Source organism: Haliotis rubra, unplaced genomic scaffold, assembly GCF_003918875.1.
Source record: "Haliotis rubra isolate DU_JTF1 unplaced genomic scaffold, ASM391887v1 Scf793, whole genome shotgun sequence".
In the NCBI taxonomy this organism is placed as follows: Eukaryota; Metazoa; Mollusca; class Gastropoda; order Lepetellida; family Haliotidae; genus Haliotis; species Haliotis rubra.
In genome coordinates, this window is record NW_025767516.1 from 142,334 (window position 1) to 166,112 (window position 23,779).

General features: G+C 40.0%; 1 protein-coding gene across 1 annotated transcript; it reads left to right on the forward strand.

The window, feature by feature from the left end:
- Window positions 1-9,704: 9,704 nt before the first annotated feature.
- On the forward strand, window positions 9,705-16,351 carry LOC124261272 (neuropeptide SIFamide receptor-like). Its single transcript, XM_046695584.1, has 2 exons — window positions 9,705-10,432; window positions 16,195-16,351. Exons 1-2 carry the CDS (start codon window positions 9,705-9,707, stop codon window positions 16,349-16,351), a joined length of 885 nt encoding a protein of 294 aa, XP_046551540.1.
- The last annotated feature ends 7,428 nt before the right edge of the window (window positions 16,352-23,779 follow it).

Genomic DNA, 23,779 nt, shown 5'->3' on the forward strand with positions numbered 1-23,779 from the left:
TCACAAACTTTATATTTGAAACTGAGTTGAGACAATTCGTACAGTGGGGACTTCGACAACACGCTGTTATCAGTGACACTGCAATCGTGATCATCCCCATACTGGAGAATATCGTGTGATCTGAATAGGTCGTCTCTCATATTGTCATGGCTTTATTTGGAAGGACACCACAATGCCACTAGTTTGTGCACATGATGCGTCACTGTCGCTTTGGATGTGTAATTATTTCAGTTATCATTACTCAAACATAGGTGTCTATAACTGCAACAAGGCAGCTGTCAACAGAAGGAACTTTCAATACTTCTCATGACAGCAGTCATTTGTTTCGCGATCGCAGGAACTGGAAATTGTACACTGATGGGTTATCAATTTAAGCAGTATGGGTGACATTTTGCCTGTTTACCGTAAAGAGTATGTGGAAATATCATACCATGTTTGCCTGTTTACCGTAAAGAGTATGTGGAAATATCATACCATGTTTGCTTGTTTACCGTAAAGAGTTTGTGGAAATATCATACCATGATTGCTTGTTTACCGTAAAGAGTATGTTGAAATATCATACCATGTTTGCCTGTTCACCGTAAAGAGTATGTGGAAATATCATACCATGTTTGCTTGTTTACTGTAAAGAGTTTGTGGAAATATCATACCGTGTTTGCCTGTTTACCGTAAAGAGTATGTGGAAATATCATACCATGTTTGCTTGTTTACCGTAAAGAGTATGTGGAAATATCATACCATGTTTGCTTGTTTACCGTAAAGAGTTTGTGGAAATATCATACCATGTTTGCTTGTTTACCGTAAAGAGTATGTGGAAATATCATACCATGTTTGCTTGTTTACCGTAAAGAGTATGTGGAAATATCATACCATGTTTGCCTGTTTACCGTAAAGAGTATGTGGAAATATCATACCGTGTTTGTTTGTTTACCGTAAAGAGTTTGTGGAAATATCATACCATGTTTGCTTGTTTACCGTAAAGAGTTTGTGGAAATATCATACCATGTTTGCCTGTTTACCGTAAAGAGTATGTGGAAATATCATACCATGTTTGCTTGTTTACCGTAAAGAGTATGTGGAAATATCATACCATGTTTGCTTGTTTACCGTAAAGAGTATGTGGAAATATCATACCGTGTTTGCCTGTTTACCGTAAAGAGTATGTGGAAATATCATACCATGTTTGCCTGTTTACCGTAAAGAGTATGTGGAAATATCATACCATGTTTGCCTGTTTACCGTAAAGAGTATGTGGAAATATCATACCATGTTTGCTTGTTTACCGTAAAGAGTTTGTGGAAATATCATACCATGTTTGCTTGTTTACCGTAAAGAGTATGTGGAAATATCATACCATGTTTGCTTGTTTACCGTAAAGAGTTTGTGGAAATATGATACCATGTTTGCTTGTTTACCGTAAAGAGTATGTGGAAATATCATACCATGTTTGCTTGTTTACCGTAAAGAGTTTGTGGAAATATCATACCATGTTTGCTTGTTTACCGTAAAGAGTTTGTGGAAATATCATACCATGTTTGCTTGTTTACCGTAAAGAGTTTGTGGAAATATCATACCGTGTTTGCTTGTTTACCGTAAAGAGTATGTGGAAATATCATACCATGTTTGCTTGCAGCATTATTCTTTGTAATTGAATATATTGAAGAGTACTTCTCACTTTCAGATACTACTTCAACGTTTAGAGGTGAAGAGCAGGTAATGTGTGTGTTCGAATCACCGACGACCCATGTTCATACCCGTACTGTTACATGAAATATGGTGACATCACTGTGGCATAGCTGACATAGTGCTACATATGTTAAATAGACTGGTCAAAATATGCTCTAGTTCGAAACACACGTCTCCTTCATGTCACGAATCTGCTATAGCCACCACCTAATTTATAAAGCCTACTATTTTGTAAACACTTGAAGACAAACGTCATTGACATTTTTCGCAAATTCTACCACACCCAATACAACCCAGTCCGTAAAGAACGCGGTAGACTGTACTTGGTGATTACCATAACACCTACCCTGTTCCCATTGAAACCCTCCTGCCTCTGATATAGTAGACTACACTCCAGCAGAACATACTTCCCTGTTTCTGATGTGCTAGGAATGTAGCCAAATTTCATATTTTACATATCTTTTTGCTAAGAAATACTTCATTCATGGTCTATCTTAATGGTTTCTCTTCCCAAACGTCCTGCTTTGTAGACCAGACCAGTGTATTGATGAACTATAGCGTGCTCTCTAATACGATGATTAGTTGCTCACCCATCGTTCCCAAGCTGCCCATTGTGTCATCGGCATCCCCTATCGGCATCCTCTCATCTGCCTCCTCCCCAGCAGACCTTACAGTGCTGACATTACACGTGTCTCGACGCATATGCTTCATCTCATTGGCTTCGTCTTCCCCCTCACATCATGCCATCTTCTCCTACAGTATCCACGCTGTTTTGAAAATTGTTTCCTTTTAATATCGCCCCAGGTTCTTGTGCTCATATTCCTGTCGTTGTGTTAACTTTCAGGAAAACACACCCACTTTTGTCCATTACTACTTTAAATGTCATTTGATACAACCTCAACACATTTTCAGTTCAGTGGCTTGTCTTGTCACTGTCAGAAAGGACAACTGCGTAGCTCTGTATCTCCTACACCATGTGCAATCAAATTGCTGTCACAAATGTTATACTTTCTGAAAATGTGTTTGTTACATTCTTGAATGTGGTTGCAATTAAACACCATGTTGCAATGCAATTGTGTTATAGATATATCTCTCAGTCGGGATACTGATTATATGTGAGGCATTCCGACGTTAGGGCTGAATCTCACAATTGGATGACTACCGTATGAATGAATGTTTACTGTTATGATTCTGTTGTTAGCGAGTGAGAATGGTCTACAGTATTTCTTTTCACAGAGTGTCATCTTGATGTCAGGTGAAAGCGCATAGTGAATCAGATCTCAGATGGGCTCCGTTTTTTAAACCAACCATTATAAGCTGCTAAACTTAAAAACATAGTCAGGACAAACTGGTTTTCGAATATACGGTCTTAGTTTGCATTCAGCATGTGCATACTGCAAGACAAAGGTGCACATTTAGCCATTACAGGACTATGACATCGGTGACCCTCTTATTCCAGACAAGTGGAACTAGATATTCTTTATAGCTCATCTATTGTGCGACATGTTTAGGAGACAGGATGACAACCTCGCTAACAGACTATTAAGTTGTCATCCCACATAACACTAGAGAAATATAAAGGCCACCAGATAATTATAGCAATTCTCTGCCAAATATGTCGACACAGTGGTAATACAGACCCTTGTCTGCAAGAGCCTGGCTGTTTATTTTTGAAGTAGCCGCATTTCCGGGACAACAACTCAGCGACACTATCGCCCCTTGTCTGTTAGGTTCATCGATTGTCCTCAAGCAAGGTCCTAAAGCACGTACTCGTAGCTTCCAATTTACACTCGTGTCTGAAAACACTCACTATGTCATGATTAATCTGCACATTCATGTATCAGAACCAGGATGAATGTATGTTGTTCTTAGCTCACCTGATTATTCGTTGCATACATCGTTGTTCATTTACGCAAATCTTCATATCTTTTCGACATCTGGTATATAAGATAGGATCGCCTGGTTGCCTGAAAACCAAGGAAACTGTAATTGTTCGTTCGCAAAAGTTCATGTTTACATTAAGAACTGGTAACGTTCTATTAGTGACGATTAACGTAATCCGTCGTTGACAGTGTCGTAAAGCAATCTTAATGCAAGGAATTATAAAAGTGAGTTTCACGTATTCAGCTGTTCCTATTAGATTCTATCAGCTTCTGATTACGTAATTGTAAAACATGTAAATATTACATTGATGTTTGCCCCTCAAACTTCACCGTTACTTTCAAAGGTGAGGATCCTCCGTTTTGTATCCCTTGTGATGAAAGAATCACAGTCAAGCATGTCCTGCATATATATTTTATTATTGGTAGTTTAGATAGTAATTTAGATTGTCAGTGGCTGTACCCTCAAAGAAAGGGGGTTGAAGTAGCGTAAAATTATTGTCCTCCTGAGTGGGTACGTAAGTCCCGAAACATTCAAAGGAAATTTAAATTTACCAGCTGTTTTAAATGTAGTATTCTTGTCATTTTAATTTTGGCTAAATTTGACTTCAATCGCTAGCGGCTGAAGGGATGATATAAATCCAACTAGGGTCCATGCAGGTAGTAAAAGTACTGTAAGTCCCCATGGTCCCTAGTTTGGTGATCTACCTTCAGTTGTTGGCGATCTATAGCCTGTTTTTATATTGTATTGTCCAAATAGTGCTATTAGTTTTAATTTCCAACACTAGTTTTAGTTGTAATTGTGATATTCTAGTTGTTGTACTGTTTTACTGTCAACAGGTTTTTATAATATACATATATTCCATTTCAATGTCACATATGTTCTCGTCACGATATGGCTGAAATATTGCCGATGTGACGTTAAATAATAACTAACTCATCCACTCACCGTTACTTTCCCGGGAGCCACCACCTTGTGAGTGAGTGAGTGAGTGAGTGTCTTACTTAAATCACGACTCTACACAGTGAGTGTTAATTTTTTTTCAGTTTTAGCAATATTTATGCAATATCACGCCATGGGACACCAGAAATGGACTTCACACATTGTATCCATAAGGGGAATCAAACCCGGGTCTTCGGCTAGACGAGTGAAAGTTTCAACCACTCGGCTACCCCACCTGACTGAGCCATCTGTGCCCCTCTACTCATTGTCGGGTGGTCACTTGCTTGGTTGACACATGTCTTCGTATCCCAACTGCGTAGATCGATGCCCATGATGTTGATCACTCGATTGTCTGGTCTAGACTCGATTATTTACAGGCCGAGTCCATATAACTGGAATATTTCTGAGTGCGGCGTAACACAACCAACAAACCATTTACAATACCTGTATATTCGTACTTCAGGATCATTACTGTAGCAAAGCCACACATGCAGGATATTCAAACACACTCACCTAATGCTATCTATGTATCGCTAATGAGGACACTGGTGCAATCATTGCATTGTGTCTACACCCCATAAAATGAATTAAGTACACTTGTTATGTCTATGTACTCGTCAGTTGTAACTATGTGTTTGTGTGTATATTCAATCATTCTTCATTTTTTCACATATTACTTTACGTATGTATATGTATATATTGTCTTTTACTTATATAATTATTTGTCGGGTTTTATGTGCAAAATAGCAGATATTTGTCTGGCAATGACATTACCACAACTACAGCAGGAAAGCACGTCTTATCGGTGCGGTGCCTCGGGGATTATGTCTGAGATGTGACGGTGTCGCAGCTGTGATCGATTGTGTTAGCACATGTAGTTCTGGCGTCTTGGAGAGTTGACTTCGTCTGGGCAGCTCCCCACAGCAATGTAAGTAGCCCTATTCTACGTGCATCCTTTTGACAATTGCAGTTTCACTGTTTTAATGAAATAACGCGACAAACATATAGCTTAAAATGCGTGTAGATACTGTACAAACTAATTGACAATGAGTGTCCTTGGTAACGGCAGGGGCGTCTTTTGTTATTAGGTACTGCATGTATTACATTCAGTGGAATAACATGTGGAACTTCGCAATTGTTTTGGACAGACCTAAAGGTTGTGGCTGTTAAACACCATACGTCTTCGTTGATCAATACGATGCACTTGAGAAGAGAAACGACGTAAGTCCGCTAGGTACGTAACTCCGCTAGGTATACTTATGAATACCTCGAGTTATGAATTGTTATGAACGTTCGAAATAAATAAAGAGTTAGTGTTCATACTAACCACTTATATTCCAATCCATCCCCCAATCCTGCCTTAAACGTCGTTTTATTACTCCTTATATGATAAGAAACCCAATTCGATTGCTCTGCATTGAGTCAAAATTCATCAACATATAACATAAGCATATTTAACGATTTCTGACTACTGGGGCACTGCTGGGGTGCTATGGTGGCAATCAATACAGGCTTATATCAATCTGGAATTAACCAAATTGAAAAAAAGGCTGAAATAAACCCCTTATACCAACAAGCTTTCTTACAAATTAACACAACTATTCTGGTTGTTAGAATACATGCTTGGGCTGTGTATTGGCAAATAAATTGTATTGCAATGTATTAAGTGTTTGACAATGAGTGACTCTAATTGATCATGTCAATCCTATTTTCTATATTAGAAGTCCCTAAACATATATCTTATGGTTCTAGCAACAGCAATCTCAAAATTAGTCATGGATTCTGTATTACTCTTTCTACAATGTATACAATTACAATATGCCGTTTTGTTATTGAAAAAAAAAGAAAAACATTTGTTGTGAATAAACGTGTGCGTAGATTTTAACTTATAACTCTGAATATATTTGAGAGGCCTTTTAGAAGTTGTAAATATGAAGGAAAATCAAGTTCTATGGATCGTAACCTTTATTTCAATGAAGAGGTTGACTATCCATAGAATTTGGTTTCCTTTAAACTATAATGATAATCACAAACACTTCATATATGTTCTCAACATACCGGTTCTAAGAAACAACATCGCAATACGTATCGTTTGAAAAGCATATTGCGATATAACAGTAAGAATGTGCAGTCCTAATATATACACTGATGAATCTAAAAATGCAGCTGTTACCCATGATATCACTCTGTGGCTTCGTTTATCAGATAAGGCAATCCAGCCAGCTCTAAAACTCATTACATGTTCCACGGAAACGAGAGTTGTCATATTTTCAGATTTGTATGTCCTGTTCACGGGCAATAAAAACCGTAAATCTGACCGTTCGTTTTTGGTTGCAATTTTGAAAAGCAATTTTAATCGGTCTGTGGCTAACATTGGTCACTGATCCCGCAGGTAAATCTGCTCTAGAGAAGTCCATATCAAACAGCACCTTTCCATAGCAAAGATGGACTAAACAAACAGCGAATGCCATACAACCACTGATAGGGTTTGCCGTCCCAACTGGTCTAATGAAATGGTAAGGGAGAGGATTCCCCTCACAGCCCTTTGACTATCAAATAGCTTTTGTTGATTTTTCTCACATTCGCCAACAATTTTATACTGTCCAAACGATGTCTGAACTCTTCAATATTATCGTATAATTTTAGAATATTTGAAGGAAGTTAAACTATATGATAAAATGTACATTTCAAATTCTGAGGTTAATGTTGAAGTTGACATCCCTGCATCATGTATGTTGATAACCTCCCATCCTGTATTTCCTGAAAATCTACGTCTGTTTATGTCAAGGTAAGTACACCTTCAGTGCTGTCGTCTTTCAAATCAGTTTGGAGCCCTAATGTAGTTAGCTCCTTTGCAGCATGAGAACAGCTCCCAAGGCATTTTGAGATTTTGTTTGAAGCACGTGCTTCCCATGGCTTAATTATGTATCTGTATCAGTTCTCGATGACGAATCTAGCCATCCACTTAGAAGGTCGCTACCAGGTTGGCCTCGATCGTGATGTCAGGGTGTTGATGTGTACATTGTTTTACTTCGATCTTCAATATCTTCAATACTGATTGGCATGGTGTATTTGAACATGTTATCTTGCTTTTTCTGTAATATCAATTTCTCAGTTGGCAATAGGTGTGACTAGTCAACTGTACGTACAAGTTGTAACTTAATCGCTCTCGTTGTAATTAATCCCAGTCGTCAAATAGACAAACACAGTTTTGTTTAGACTTGCTTCGTTCGGTTGAGATTACACCCATTATGTTTCAGTATACACATTTCTTTATAACTCACTTTTACTTGATCGGTAATTTTGGATCCCGTAGCAGTTTGGTTTGGGCCAGTTAGCAAATCTGGGTCAGATTTGAATCTTTTTACGATTTGGTTCAGATATAATAGCAAAATACTCAGTGTCCAGCATAAGCATTCTGGTTTCGGGCCTTATCGCGATTCGGGACCAACGAACATGCTCCATGATCAATCAAATCCAATCAGATTCAGCCAATATCGATCCACGCTACATGTCCTATAGCTCTGGTGTAATCTGCTTGACAGATATTCGACACTGGTTGTTCTCTAAGGTTGGAGTTATACTGCAGAGTACTGCCACTAGTTCATGGAGAATGTTGAAGATTATTGCCACATCTCAATGTCAAATATCCAGAGTGCTTTACAGTACCTTTTTATTGAAACTTTTAAACTGAGAGTCTTCAGAGAGTATACCGATTTATTGTTTTCTTATAACTCCACAGATCTATTATTAAATTTCATTATGTGTATTCAACGATTACTTATCCCTGACTTACTGATCAGGGGCTAGGCAAACTGAACAGAAATATAAAGGTTGGAGTGAGTGAGTGAGTGAGTTTAGCTTTATGCCGCTTTTAGCAATATTCCAGCGGTATCATGGCGGGGGACATCAGAAGTGGGCTTCACACATTGTACCCATGTGGGAAATCGAACCCGAGTTTTCTGCGTAACGAGCCAACGCTTTAGCCACCAGGCTACCCCACCGCCCCTTATATTGTTTGAAATAAGAGTGGGGTAAGAAATGAATTTGCAACCACATTACCCCTACCATGTTTGAAATATTTCAAATGTGTACCGAGGATATTCAAGGATACGATACGACCATTGCAGTTGTGTGTTATGTATGTTGTTTCATATTTTAGAAGTTTCATGTAGAGTTTGAACGATGCAACCACGTATTATTATTCTGTTATCCTGACGCCACAGTAATTCATTTGTGGGGTATAATCTTGCTAACCTGAGATATTTGGAACATCAAACATGAAACATTCAACTGATCATGGGGGATTATTTTTTTACTTGATTTACGGCAATTTTCCCATGTATAATTTTCAATTTAAAGGGACTTTGCCATGTTTTTAAGGTTCAACATTTATCCATTGCCATTCTGAACGAGTTTAGACATTCTTTTTCAATTACATTCATCTTTCTTTGTTGAAATGTCGTACCCTTTACATGTTTGCTACCCCTGCCATTCGTGTCTTGTTTCATTTTCTCAATGCTGGAAAGTTCTTCGTGATGCAGGTCTCCGAGACGTTTGCCACTTTGGCTCAAGCAGGGTCACCGTGCTGACAAATCGAGAAAGCCAATCACTATCAATTTGGGTATTGAGCGTCATAGCAAAGGGATCTGACAAGGCTGTGTCCGCGACTGCGCACAGTGCATTTCAACACCAAAGACGACACGGTAGCATTCTACCTGTTTGAACCTATCTGCCGATATCAACGTTGTCTGTTGCGCTCTGATCTTTAATGTGTTTAATAGCAAACATGTTCAGCATCATAGACAAGTAGTTGTGATACCAGGAGTTTGCGATAAAGGTGCTGTATCCTGCCCCACCCGTGGCAACAAACACTTTAAAGGTAAGTCGTTTCATCATCATATGAAACACGCGGGAACATTACAAGACGAAATGGAGACCTCATGGAATGGAATATGTTCACCATTAAAAAATGTTTGAATGTTGTAAACCGATTAAGCAGTTTTTAACATGATCTGCATGACATTTGTGAAAACGTTATACAAACACCGGTGTTTAGAGCTGGAACATTGCGGGACAGAAATGGGACGCCATCTCTTTGTGTTATGTACATCTTTATTTTTTCTCTTTTATTATATACACTTACATCGTTCTATGAATAATTGTTTCGTCTTATTTACAGAGAAAACAATCTGATGGCGTCAACAACGTTCAACGTTACCTTCTCCACAACGTCATCAGTAAAGTTCAACGTTTCCTTCTTCACAACGTCATCAACAACGGACACTAACAGCGCAGACAACTGGGAATTTATTGATAGCGTGGCTTACAACATCGAGACCTACTACCTGTGGGTCATCCTATTCCTTGGGTTCCCAGGCAATTCTGCAACAATCATCACAATCATCAAGATGTCTCCAGCACGGTCTCTCACCGTCTACATCGCCCTTCTCGCTGTCGTCGACAACCTGGCTATCGTCATCAAGCTTCTCATATTTGTTCTGACAGATCATGGAGTTGACATCGGTTCATTTGGATGCAAATTTCTTGGATTTTGTGGCAATTTTCTAATCACACTTGGCAACTGGATTCTAGTGGCTTTGTCCGTGGAAAGATTCGCTGCTGTGTGGTTCCCTTTAAAACTTGGTCAGAACTGGACTTTCAGGAAGTCTTTAATTGTTGTCGGAGGAATGACAGTTCCTTTGATAGGTCTGTTCCTTCATCTGTTTTGGACGACGGATTATGTCCCTGCAGAACCCCCAAATACAGCATACTGTGGTGTCCACGCTGAATATGTTGGTTTTATCACCGAATGTTGGTACTGGATTAATATCGTCATCTATGCCATCCTGCCCTATGTTTTATTACTGCTCTTTAACAGTCTGATCGTAGCAGGAATTATAATGTCCAGAAAAGTAAGCAGGTATTTGAACCGAAGTAATGCCAGGGATAGTGGGCATTTTACGTCTTATCGGCAACGTCAAATTACTGTTATGCTTGTGACGTCAGCGTTTGTGATGGTGATTCTCATAACTCCTCGGTGCGTCTTTCTCGTTCTGTCAACGTCCTTGACCGCTCCCATGACCACGAGGAGGGGAGCAATTGTGTACCTTCTTGACACTCTCGCCTATGTCATGTGTGACTCCACTCACGCCGTGAACTTTTATCTGTATTCATTCAGTGCAAGACGGTTCAGGAAGCAATTTTGGGACGTCCTCTTTTGCAGAGAACGAAAGCAAACCCAGTCTAGTGCCCAATACGTTACGCTGACATCTCGCATGTCCATACGATTTAATACTGCTTTGATATGGGATTCGGTCGAACGGCCGCTTGTCCGATATCGAAATCAAGAGAACTGACACATTGTGGGAATTCATGTTAGAACCTGCATTCCAAGAGAGAGGTAAACATAAATAGAGTGGCTACCCTCCGCTAAATTTATCTTGTGACACTCTCTGTCGTTATTGATAAGTACATAAACGGGATGGTGACTTCCCAGTCCGACTCTATGTTCACTGTACACCGTTGTGTGGAATTAACGGTTGTGTCGATGTAACCTCTTCGTCCAATGAATCCTTACTTTCTTGTTTACTGTATGGTTTTTTTGAAGCTCGGATAACATGAAGTATTTACGTAATTCCCTTCAGCGCAAAGCCAAGGATGTTTGACTGTATTTCATAATTAACGTTACCCTGGACCGCAACGTGGGGCAGGAGAATATTTTAGGAAACAACCATGCAGGCCTCGGTGAGTGAGTGAGTTTAGTTTTCCGCCGCACTCAGCAATATCCCAGCTACATGGCGGCGGTCCGTAAATAATCGAGTCTGGACCAGACATTCCAGTGATCAACAGCATAAGCATCGATTTGCGCAATTGGGAACCGATAACATGTGCCAACCAAGTCAGCCTGACCGCCCGATCCCGTTAGTCGCCTCTTACGACAAGCATGGGTTACTGAAGATCAATATTCTAACCCGGACCTTCACGGATCCATGCAGGCCTGAGCCTTAAATGAGAGCGACAAACATTGGTGCTGAGAAATCTAGAAACGTCAAGTCTACATCGGGATTCGAACCCACGTTGATACGTTTTGGCGCGCCTAAAGGAAACTCACGAAGAATTCTGACAAACAAACTATGGCGTATCGATCCCAGTTGCCCGAAGCCAACTCAACTTTGAAATGTGCACTGCAACTTACTGAAAAGGACACGCCAATGATGATGGCTTTCACACATTGTACCCAGGTGGGGATTTTTAACCCGGATCCTCGGCGTGACGATCGAACGCTTTAACAACTAGGCTACCCATCACCCTGTACCGTTGACAATTTGTAATTGATGTTACGAAATGAATGGCTACACCATTGCCCCTAAAATGTCAGTTCACGTAGTCGCAGTATGCTGACAACGCATGTGTCGGCGTCCGTTTCATTTGGTATTGGGTTATGCGGCTTTGCCTACACTACCAACTACTAATCATCCTTTTCTGGATATCACTTCCTAATCATGACAAATGCAAGCCTTGCGTAAAAGTGGAAATTATGTATTATTGCCTTGTCAGTCACCAGACGAGAACAGCTGAAAGATATTCAAGTGGACGGTATTGTTTACGTTCCAATTGATTGTGTCTGTAAGAAAGGACTGTTTCGTGAGTAATCTGGCAAGATGAGTTTGAATGTTTCGTGAGTAATATGGCAAAATGGGTTTGACTGTGTCGTTCCCGGGTGCCATTAATATTCCCCTATGGGTACAATATGCAAAGCTAAATATTTGTGTTGGTTTTGCAAAATGCGGCAGGGAACTACATGCATTCGCTGACATTCCAAGTATGCCGGGGCAAGGCTTTCAGTCTTGGGTATCGCACAGTAATTGATTTTCAGCTGTATGACAGCAGTCTGTCAATAATGGAGTCTGGGCAAATCCTGTTACTGACATCAGAGCATGTGTTTGTGAATCACTATCAAATAGTGCTGATACCAGGACTTCCTTGAAAAGGTGAGGGTATCCTGACCCACGTTCGTAAGCATAGTGCTGTAGTACCTGCATGTACGTTACTTAGTTAGGCGGTAGTGGCGACATATGTTATTGATGAAATGTTCTCAATTTCCGACAGTCAACAGGTCAACCGAACACTGTACTAAAACATCACAAATGCTTTTTCTCTTCGCCCAAACCGTTTACGTTACAGTCACTGTTCATATAATGTCAACAACTTTTCGCGAACTCTACGCGATGATGAAGCGATATGTCCGCGGTATGATAACATTTGTAGTACAGCGCTGGACCGACGTTACGTTAGAGAAGATTCGCGATGCGATCGCGATACGTTTACAAAACGATAAGTAAGTGTAAAATTACGCTTGGACCGGAGTGTATGTAACAGTCAGAATCAGATGCTGGAAACCTGTGGCGTCTGTGGGTCTCTGCCTCTCACGCAAGTCTGTATCAAAAGGAGGTATGCGTCTGAATTACGGCGAGTGCCTGCAAATTGACGCAAATTGTCACAAATAAAATCTTGTATAGTTGGGCCAAGAATTTCAAGTACTGGCGAGGAAATGTGCTGTGTGCAGTGAGGCGATTATGAGAGTTGATAGCCGAGGTGACAGCATAAATAAATTACTATAAACACATCCCTTTGCCACTCTGTCGGTGGATAGAAAACAGCGGCTTTTTGTATGAGGATGTTATTCTTGGGTGATTTTCTAATAGCTTTAGAAAATCTGACCTAAACGTTTAATTAAAAACGATATGACATTATCGATCCAGAAAATATTCTGTGAAAACACTGTGAAAACGTAATATGATGACGTTACCAACAACACTTCTACAATGATGTGACAACTTAACATACTGACATCCCCAGTAAAACATCAACGACGCTGTGAACACGCAGCGTTACGACCTTCTGATTGTGGAAGTAAGGAGGGAACAACATCTGAATACCTGGGGATCGTGTCATTGTTTCACCAAGACACTTGCACTACGGAGGTCATGTTACTCTGGCCTTTATCCCTTGTCTCTCTCCACTTGCCCTTGTGCACGTTGTCTTCCATGTTTATGGGATTGTACGGCTTACTCTGACACGGGTACATAGAGTTGTATCACTCAGGCCTGTCAGTACCTTTGTTTCATGCGTGTTCTCAATCCTGGTTTGTGCTAATTTTAGCAATACATTTGCTGGCAATGTCAGTCGGTGGGTTTCAACAAAGTAGTAATTGTCGAAGACGTGAATCAGTTCGGGTTTTTCCGCCATCATTAAGTGAAACTATCACTGAAGTACTGTTCCAAGCAGTGTTAAAAGCAGCTCAGTCACTCCGTTCACGTTACCGACGTATGTTTTCCAGTAGTTTGTGAGAGCATTTTTATCAAAGTGTAAAAGCTGAATAATCTCCTACTGACAAGGAGCGGTGGGGTAGTCTAGAGGTTAAAGCGTTGGCTCGTCACGCCGAAGACCCGGGTTCGAATCCCCACATGGGTACAATGAGTGAAGCCCATTTCTGGTGTTCCCGCCGTGATATTGCTAAAAGTGGCGTAAAACCAAACTCCGTCAGTCAGTCAGTCCTACTGACAAATAATTCCTTGCATCGACTAAACTCAACGGTATGTTATCAGTTTTTACCATCAGACAAAAATTGAAAAGCAGATATGTCTGGATTTAAGGAGAAAAGGTCTCCTGACTTTGACTGAAAGAAATATGAACTTCAACCAACTGTACCCTTCAACGATGCAACAACCAGTTTTACTTTGCACATAAAAAAACTTCCATTGACATTTGGGAAATCTGTAGCCTACGGTAAACTGTTCAATCTGCAAATGTGGTTTGCTTTCAACCTATAGGTGAATACCCCTGTGGGTATCGGGAGAGAGGTTATACATCCAGTGTGTTCCTGATATCATACTTACGGAAAAAAGTAACTGTATATTACATAAAAAGTACTTGAAAAGTTATTAAAAATAACCCCAAATATACATGTAGCAAAGCACTTCCGTGAAATTCGATGTCACGTATCATATGTGGCACATAAACTTTGTGTGCACAATGAACCTATTCACTTTTAGCATGCTTTTTGACCCCTGAAGTTTACACAACTGATATTGCAAACTAAAGAACGGATGATTATTATCTAGCCTCTGAATGTCGTGGAAAACATGTTAATGTCAGCCTAAACTGCGCGTACGACATGCCGCGGCTTACAGAAATTCAACGTCTCCGTGGGATGAGTTGGAAACTGGAATGGCCTTAAATGAAGTCGTCAGACATTTTGGTGTCCATCGAAACACGATCTTATCTCAGTGGAGACGGTTTCAACATAAAGGGAACAGGTGAGATTTGCCTCGGACTCGCCGTACGCACGTGACATCACGTCAGCAAGACAACCACATTCGGCTGACCCATATAAGGGAGCACAACATCCGGCCCGACGGCCTGCAATACGTCCAACTTTGCTCCAACGGAACCGACAGGCTCGTCTTGTCTAGTGCAGACAGCATCTACGGTACAGGAGGTAAGATTGGGGTGGTGTTTTGTTAACAGACGTGTCGAGATTTCATTTGGACAGCTCAGATGGCAGGGCAAGGGTGTACAGATGGCGAGGTGAACGGTATGTTGACGCGTGCGTTGTTCAACGTCGACAGTTTGGTGGAGTGAGCGTTGTGGTATGGGGGTCATTCCATCTCATGGTCGGACAGAACTTGTCTGAAAGGTCTGCAGTGCAGGGATGAGATCATTGGGCCTTAAGTGCAGCCGTTCATTCAAGGACAAAGACGTAACGTCACGCTTCAGCAAGATTATGCGTGCCACGATACCTAGTGTCAAATCATACAGATTTTGATATTACCCTGCCAACAGTTACACAGAGATTAAGGAAAACACCACAACTCAAGTTGGTATATGTTTGCATTAAAACATGGCATAACATCAAATAATGCACAGTTACTTTATTCCAGTTGTATATAATCTGTATACACCAACAGTCCGTTATGGGTCGTCACGAACGCGTGTATGCATATTGTAAAATGGGTTGATTGGACTTGTTGTCATTTCGGGTATCTTGGACATATTTCAACGAGACAATAACTTAATTAAGACAAGAATTTTGTTTGCATTAGCATACAACACGGGAAAAACACCACGATTATTCGCAGGAAGGAGAAGCCTTTCTCGTTATATATTGTAGGTGACAGGAACTTCATGGCCCTGTTATCTATATACGTATGCAGTGAATACAGCGGAAGGCGTCACTTCACTGAACCACGAGTCAGCGCCACTGCCCCACACGTCACAAACCGTGGCTCGTCCTGTTGATAGTGAGTGAAGGACAATTTTATGATAAGGTTTCATATGGAACACTATTCAACACGTACCAAGATCAGGTATGGCGTTCCCCAAATTGTACTTATTCAGGTTATCGTACACGGGTGTATCAAGCTAAAGCCTTAACCGCTATGATACACTGTCTTCAGTCAAACAAGGGATAGCTCCCGAGGTGGCGAGGAACTTATAGAGCTTGGTTCAAGGCTTCAAATGATGAAGTAATGAAGGTCATACACGTACTAGTCAATAATTATTGACAAAGATCTCCTGTTTATATAGTTTGTTTTGTTGCTGTTTTTGTTGTTTCTTTGTCGTTGAAACAACACCTGTCCTTTTTAATTATTCAGTTGACATTTGTCTCAATTGTTCAAGAAGGACTGACTTCTCTTACACCCTCACGAACACCAGGCGCTGGCATATCGAGGAAATGGCTCTGTCCCTTGTGTTCACGTATGGCAGTGTTTACAGCGTCAAGGCTGCAAATGAAGCTGTCCTTTCTTCACAGTTTTGGCAGGATATCGATGTCTAGCCAAATATCACTTGTGTTTAATATTACAGCTAAACTGAAGGATAGAACTGTCCCTCTTCCACATGCTGCAGGCGGTATCTATATTATTTGCCAATAACCTTTTATGATAAGTGTCTAAACAACAAAAAAAGCAACCTAAAAACAACCACCTCAACGATGCACTGAATCCTCTGAATTATAACAGTTCTCAAAACACCTAAAGGAAAAGTTGGATTTGGAGAAATAACTGTGATGGGAGCCACTTTGACAGACCGATCCAAGTTGTTTTTTGTGATAATTTTGTTTTTCTTTTTTGTTGTTGCTGTTTTTGTTTTGTTTTGTTTGTTGTTGTATTTTTGTTGTTTTTGTTGTTTATGTTTGTTTGTTGGTATTTGTTAGTTTCTGGGTTTTTTGTTGGGGGGTATGGTTTTTGTTACAGGGTGACATGTGTTAATTCCTTGAGTTATGGGGTAACTAAATAACCACATTAAGGGAAGTAGTCGTTAACTGTTCCATGGGGAGGTTTTCGGGAAATGTCTCTCTTGAATAGTATACTTAGCTCACCGCGAACACGGTCAATTCACTGTGCTTAACTTCCTTAAGTGGCATTTAGAAGCTGGTATGATGAAGTGGAACACGTTTATAGATAGACAACTTCTTTGTTGCAGTAGTAGTTGCGACGTTTCGGTGTAGATCCTAACACCGTTATCAAGCAAATGATACACAACATTTGCACAAGGAGAAACATATACATGGCGGGTATTGGTTTATACAATAGAATAGGTTGATGTACGGTGTGTTGACATGATACTTGTTGTGATAGGAATGATTGAAGTGTTAGGATCTACACCGAAACGTCGCAACTACTGTTGCAACAAAGAAGTTGTCTATCCATAAAAAGTGTTCCACTTCAATTCAGTGTGCTGCTGTTATTAATATTGTTCCGCCTTGAGAATTCTAGTATGGGGTAGATTGGCTAGAAATAATGTACCGCCTTGAGAATTCTAGTATGGGGTAGATTGGCTAGAAATAATGTACCGCGTGATAACATCATTATTTTCGCCTCATTTACGAGTATTTTAGGAACACTTATGTTTGAATACTTGCTTACTGTCCCCAACAGACATATTTGCGTTGTTAATGGAACACACACATCCCACGGCACTGACTTCTTAATCTAGTTTATCAACATTTGTCCCGTTGATAAACGTCAGTATCCCTAACATCCTGTAAAACGGTTGGTTGGATCTTGTTTAACGCCGTACTCAGCTATATGTCTGTAAGTATTCGAGTTTGGACCAAACGATCCAGTGATCAACAGCATGAATATCGATCTTCGCAATTGTGATACGGTTTCATGTATCAACAAAGCCAGCGAGTCTGACTACCCGATCCTGTAACGACAAGCAAGGGATGCTGATAACCAATTGTAACCCGGATCTTCACCGGTACATGGAAAACATAACTGACATTTGATATTATTCTCCCAAGGATCTCAAATGATTTTAAAACTATACTTCGATAATACCTTAAAAGGAACAACATGAATAGATTGCGTCCCAAAACATGACTTGATCAAATGACAGGAAATAGAAACAGAGCATAAATTGAGAGACCCTGGAACCCACTGTGTGAAACGTATCAGAGAGCTTTCTTGGCTTATGCTTCAACCACTCTTTTAGTGGTACTGCCACAATTATTATCATGAAAACTTGAAATGCGTTGTATGCTTCTGATGTCATTAAACTAAGTTTCATCATGCCAGACACAGAATTGCCATCAAATTATATCCCTTTATTCGCACGTACCTTCTGGCAAACGAAAGGCAATTTTAATCACTGTATTTTACTTTACTTTCCACAATGACAATCACCTCAGAAAAAAATCCATTAATGGAATCAATATAGTGAAATATTTCATCATTAATTTCCAGGTAGGAAACGACACAGAATATGTAATAATAGGATAGTAAGCATGCCAGATAGATTGGTACTCGTGACAATACCTCCTATTTCCCGTGCAGCCTGCAGAAATAACCGTGACATTTCACAAGAAAAAAATAAGTCAAAATGAGGAGGAAGTCTATACAGTCTTACCTTTCGTATTGCAGTACACACGACAAGAGTAATGAAAGCTCAATCGATTCAAGTACACCATCATGCATTTCTTGCACTTCGACATTTATATTAATGACACGTTTTACAAATATTTCTATGGTGTCTTCGAAGAACAATTATTTTGCGACTGGAATGAAATCTGGCCCCAGACAGCGTTGGCGTGAGTCCATTATTATTCGTCACTTTGTGTCGGAAAACGAAATGGCACCGTGTTATAAGGTGTCTCTCTGGTTGATTGGACATCAGACACCATGATTAGCCTTCACCGCCACGAAGTTGGCATCCTTGATTGCAGTGCATGGTTCGTGCCAGTCGCAGGCGTTCATTGAAACATACCAAACATATCATACCGACATGAAAACCTGTCAACAAAGGACGGTAAAATGTAAAATTAGCAAATAACTAAAACATGATATTTTCTAAACGACTGAACATAAAAAACGGGGTACATTTCGCCAACAACTGAAGGTAGATCACCATACTAGAGAACACCGGGTCTCACAGTACATTTGCTACATGCATGGTGAATGTGGGAACGAACATGCTAACTGTATGGTCCTCAATGGTACAGAGCTAACTGTATGGTCCTCAATGGTACAGAGCTAACTGCATTGTACTCAATGGTACAGAGTTTATGTGATTGAACATACCCAATAAAACGTTACTTTTGATACTTTGAGGAGTTGCTAGTCTAGTTACTTCAATGTAAGTTGTAACAGAACAAGATAGATGTCTATGTTTTCTTTAACACTTACGCGCAATGACAATTAACATTATTTTTAATTGTGAATTCAGATGATTCAGATTTTATGGACATAGTATATGCCTTGATAATGTTGTTTCATGTTCAACAGACTCATATTTTCATCTTCTAAATGCCTTTGAATTGTTTTCGGAAACATTGTACATTTAACGGAGGGTTTATCGTGAAACCTTTTTGGAAAATATAAATAATATCAGAATGACACTACTGTATCTCGATGGTCATTTAATTTATAGACAATAATAACCAATGCGTCACGAGCACCTGATGTCAAAACAACACGCCAGCAGCCCATACGCCTACTAATTAAACAGTCTATTGACAAGGTGTCAGCACGGAGGGGAAGTAGTGAGTAGCATCTACGTACTTCTTGTTACCCTGTCTGAAACTGGTTGGATGGTTGGTTACTTGTTTTGCCATTCCAAATCGATGGAAGGGAAATAACTCTAAATTTGTGTTTCATGTCTGTCGCTGTCTGTATCCGCTAATTGGCTATTTTTCGTACTCTTAATTATGATACGATACCCGTGCTTCAAACAGTTCAAAATATAACATTGAGGTGTTTAGTAAGATAAATGCGTTGTTCACTGGACCCTCGGGTCCCACTTTAGTACATCAATGCATGTCCCCCTCGAGACCAGTGAACAACCTATACTATAACACGTAATATACATGCTCACGCGATCAGGCATGCCGATGGGAGTAGCATGATTGGTTGGTTTGTTGGTTTGTTGTTTAACGACACGCTCAGCAATATTCCAGGTGGCAGGCTGGTACTTTAACCCCCATGGAGGATGCAGCCATTAGCAATGTCAGTTGTTTTAGTATATGTTTTACTGTATAAATTCGGACTGAGCTGTCTTCTGGCGGCTTAGTTTTGACTGCAACAGGGATTCAGAAATACATTTTTAATTAACAAACAAATAAATATCGGTTGTTTTTTCAAACTACCAATCATAAAAAAAACCATTTATCACTTTACACAACTTTAATCAAACTTTATCTAATAACTATTTCTTTTAAGATGCAATAATTACATGATACTTCAAACTAAAAAGATCCTTCAAAGTTTTGACATTGAATACTTATTCATTGTGATGGAAAAACTACGCAATTGGAATACGAAGATATGTGTAAAGCAAATCAGCCAAAACCGTTAATCGCCTCTTACGACAAGTATGGGTTTCTGAACACCAATTCTAATGCGGACACCCGTGAAGGTCCGGGTTAGAATATTGGCCTTCAGTAACCCATACTTGTCGTAAGAGGCGACTAACGGGATCGGGTGGTCAGGTTCGCTGACTTGGTTGACACATGTCAACGGTTCCCAATAGCGCAGATCGATGCTCATGCTGTTGATCACTGGTCTCGTCCAGACTCGAATATTTACAGACTAACACCATATAGCTGGAGTATTGATGAGTGCGCGTTAAACTAAACTCACTCGCTCTAAACCGGATATTCACGGGTCTGTCTGACACTGGGGGAATGATACAAAGACGAGTCGCCTTCAATGCCATAGTGCGTTGAACTTTAACTTAGTATTTCAGGGTATCTCAGTTGGTGAGCTTGATAACGGCCGATTGAAAGTCCGTTCACACAAGCTCCAGGAGGTATACACACAAACGTATATGCACAATGCTATATAAGTATGTACGTGCAATCTTAGCTGAAACGTTACGCGTATCCTGGTTGTGCGTCTCACTCACTGCCCACGCCCAGAATTGTACACGCACGCACACACACACGTCAAAGCCAATTTCACCACACTTAATATATTTACATCCCTATTCACCAGTTTTCTACAGGCACGGGGTACGACCGGCATATTTTGACCCACAATCCTCAAATAGTTGTGACGATACTATATCCCAGGATGCTGTTCTACACAGCTACTCGTTGTCTTTTGACCACTGGTATATGAGTGGATGTTGCTTCCTGGGATGTTTCTGACATTCATAATATATATTGATGTGGACGTTTTCAAGCAACGACACATGGCATGTGACTGACCTCTCAAATTGTCGACATATATCCTTGCTGCGTTTGCATAACCATTGGACCCATGATCAACAACAGACAGACATGGACACAGATACACTCGTCAGCTATGAAAGTTAGCTCATCAGAGGCTTATTTCATAGCATCAGAAACATCTATAACCAGTTCAGGTTTAGATCTGTCTGCACATAGAGTTTCATGAAAAGGCGAGTTAGCCTCTTTTAAAACAAAATCCATCTTGAGGTTGGAGGAACGTCGGATGGGGCGACAGGTGTAATGTTGTTGAGAAATAGTCACTAATACATAGGGAAGCCTTTCACGATTCAAATGAATTCAGTAGGGTTGCAACTGCAGCTGACAAATCAGGGGATGTATAACTCCCTGTGCCAGGACGTATATTTATGTTTGAACCATCATTACTAATTCATATGTAATTATTTGAAATTAAATCCTGGTATATTGTTCCTTAAGTGTCTGTAGTTGTATCACACCAGAGTGGGGATTGGCCATTTGAATCACCCATAATAAAACAGGGTCTCGGGAGTTGATCATACATAACTTGCAGATCAGCCAGCTGAAAGTCGGTTTTGGCAGAGAGCATAATGTGAAAGCAACGTGTGAAGTAAGTATCACTGGACTATGGATAACAGTCTGCATAACAACGATTACAGGTCTAATATTAGCCCTATCACCCGGAGGTGTAAAATAATCTTATGAATTTCCTCACGTAGGTCAAAAGTATGTGTCTAATTTAAATATGGTTCGTGCACTCAACATGCTAATGGTGTAATATCCTGGAGGAATAGATAAAATTCATCGAGATTAGTCCGTAGTCCCCAGCAATTAAACCACACAATGTAGATGGTACGACCTATTTTTAGAGACAGTTATTGGGGATCTGTCCCTCAGATGTTGATTGCCTCTAAGAGTTTTCGTATCTTGTAATCTGACCGGTTGAGGCAATCGACATCAAATGACTCAACCCGGTAATCAACAGATATCAGGATTATTACATCCCCACGGCTTACGATCAACTAATCAAGCCTAATCAAGAATAACCCTCCTTTGTCTACTGGCTTTAATCATTCCTACCACAACAAGTCTCATGTCAACACACCGTACATCAACCTCTTCTATTGTATAGACCAATACCCGCCATGTATATGTTTCTCCTTGTGCAAATGTTGTGTATCATTTGCTTGATAACGGTGTTAGGATCTACACCGAAACGTCGCAACTACTACTGCAACAAAGAAGTTGTCTATCCATAAAAAAGTGTTCCACTTCAATTCACTGTGCTGTTATTAATAATGTTCCGCCTTGAGAAATCTAGTATGGGGTAGATTGGCTAGAAATAATGTACCGCGTGATAACATCATTATTTTCGCCTCATTTACGAGTATTTTAGGAACACTTGTGTTTGAATACTTGCTTACTCTCCCCAACAGACATATTTGCGTTGTTAATGGAACACACATATCCCACGGCACTGACTTCTTAATCTAGTTTATCAACATTTGTCCCGTTGTTAAACGTCAGTATCCCTTTACATCCTGTAAAACGGCTGGTTGGTACTTGTTTAACGCCGCACTCAGCTATATGTAACGACAAGCATGGGATGCTGATGACCAATTGTAACCCGGATCTTCACCGGTACATGGAAAAAATAACTGACATTAGATATTATTCTACAGGATCTCAAATGATTTAATTCTAAAAGTATACTTCGATAATACCTTAAAATGAACAGCATGAATTGATTGCGTCCCAAAACATGACTTGAGCAAATGACATGAAATAGAAACAGAGCATAAATGGAGAGACCCTGGAGCCCACTGTGTGAAACTTATCAGAGAGCTTTCTTGGCTTATGCTTCAACCACTCTTGTAGTGGTACTGACACATTTATTATCATGAAAACTTGAAATGCATTGTATGCTGCTGATGGTATTAAACTAAGTTTCATCATGCCAGACACATAATTTTCATCAAATTATATCCCTCTATTCGCACGTACCTTCTGGCAAACGAAAGGCAATTTTAATTACTGTATTTTACTTTACTTTCAACAATGACAATCACCTCAGAAAAAAAGCCATTAATGGAATCAATATAGTGAAATATTTCATCATTAAATTTCCAGGTAGGAAATGACACAGAATATGTAATAATAGGATAATTAGCATGCCAGATAGATTGGTACTCGTGACAATACCTCCTATTTCCCCTGCAACCTGCAGAAATAACCGTGACATTTCACAAGAAAAATATAAGTCAAAATGAGGAGGAAGTCTATACAGTCTTACCTTTCGTATTGCAGTACACGCGACAAAAGTAATGAAAGCTCAATCGATTCAAGTACACCATCATGCATTTCTTGCACTTCGACATTTTTAATAATGACACGTTTTACAAATATTGCTATGGTGTCTTCGAAGAACAATTATCTTGCGACTGGAATGGAATCTGGTCCCAGACAGCGTTGGCGTGATCCTATTATTATTCGTCACTTTGTGTCGGAAAACGAAATGGCACCGTGTTACAAGGTGTCTTTCTGGTTGATTGGACA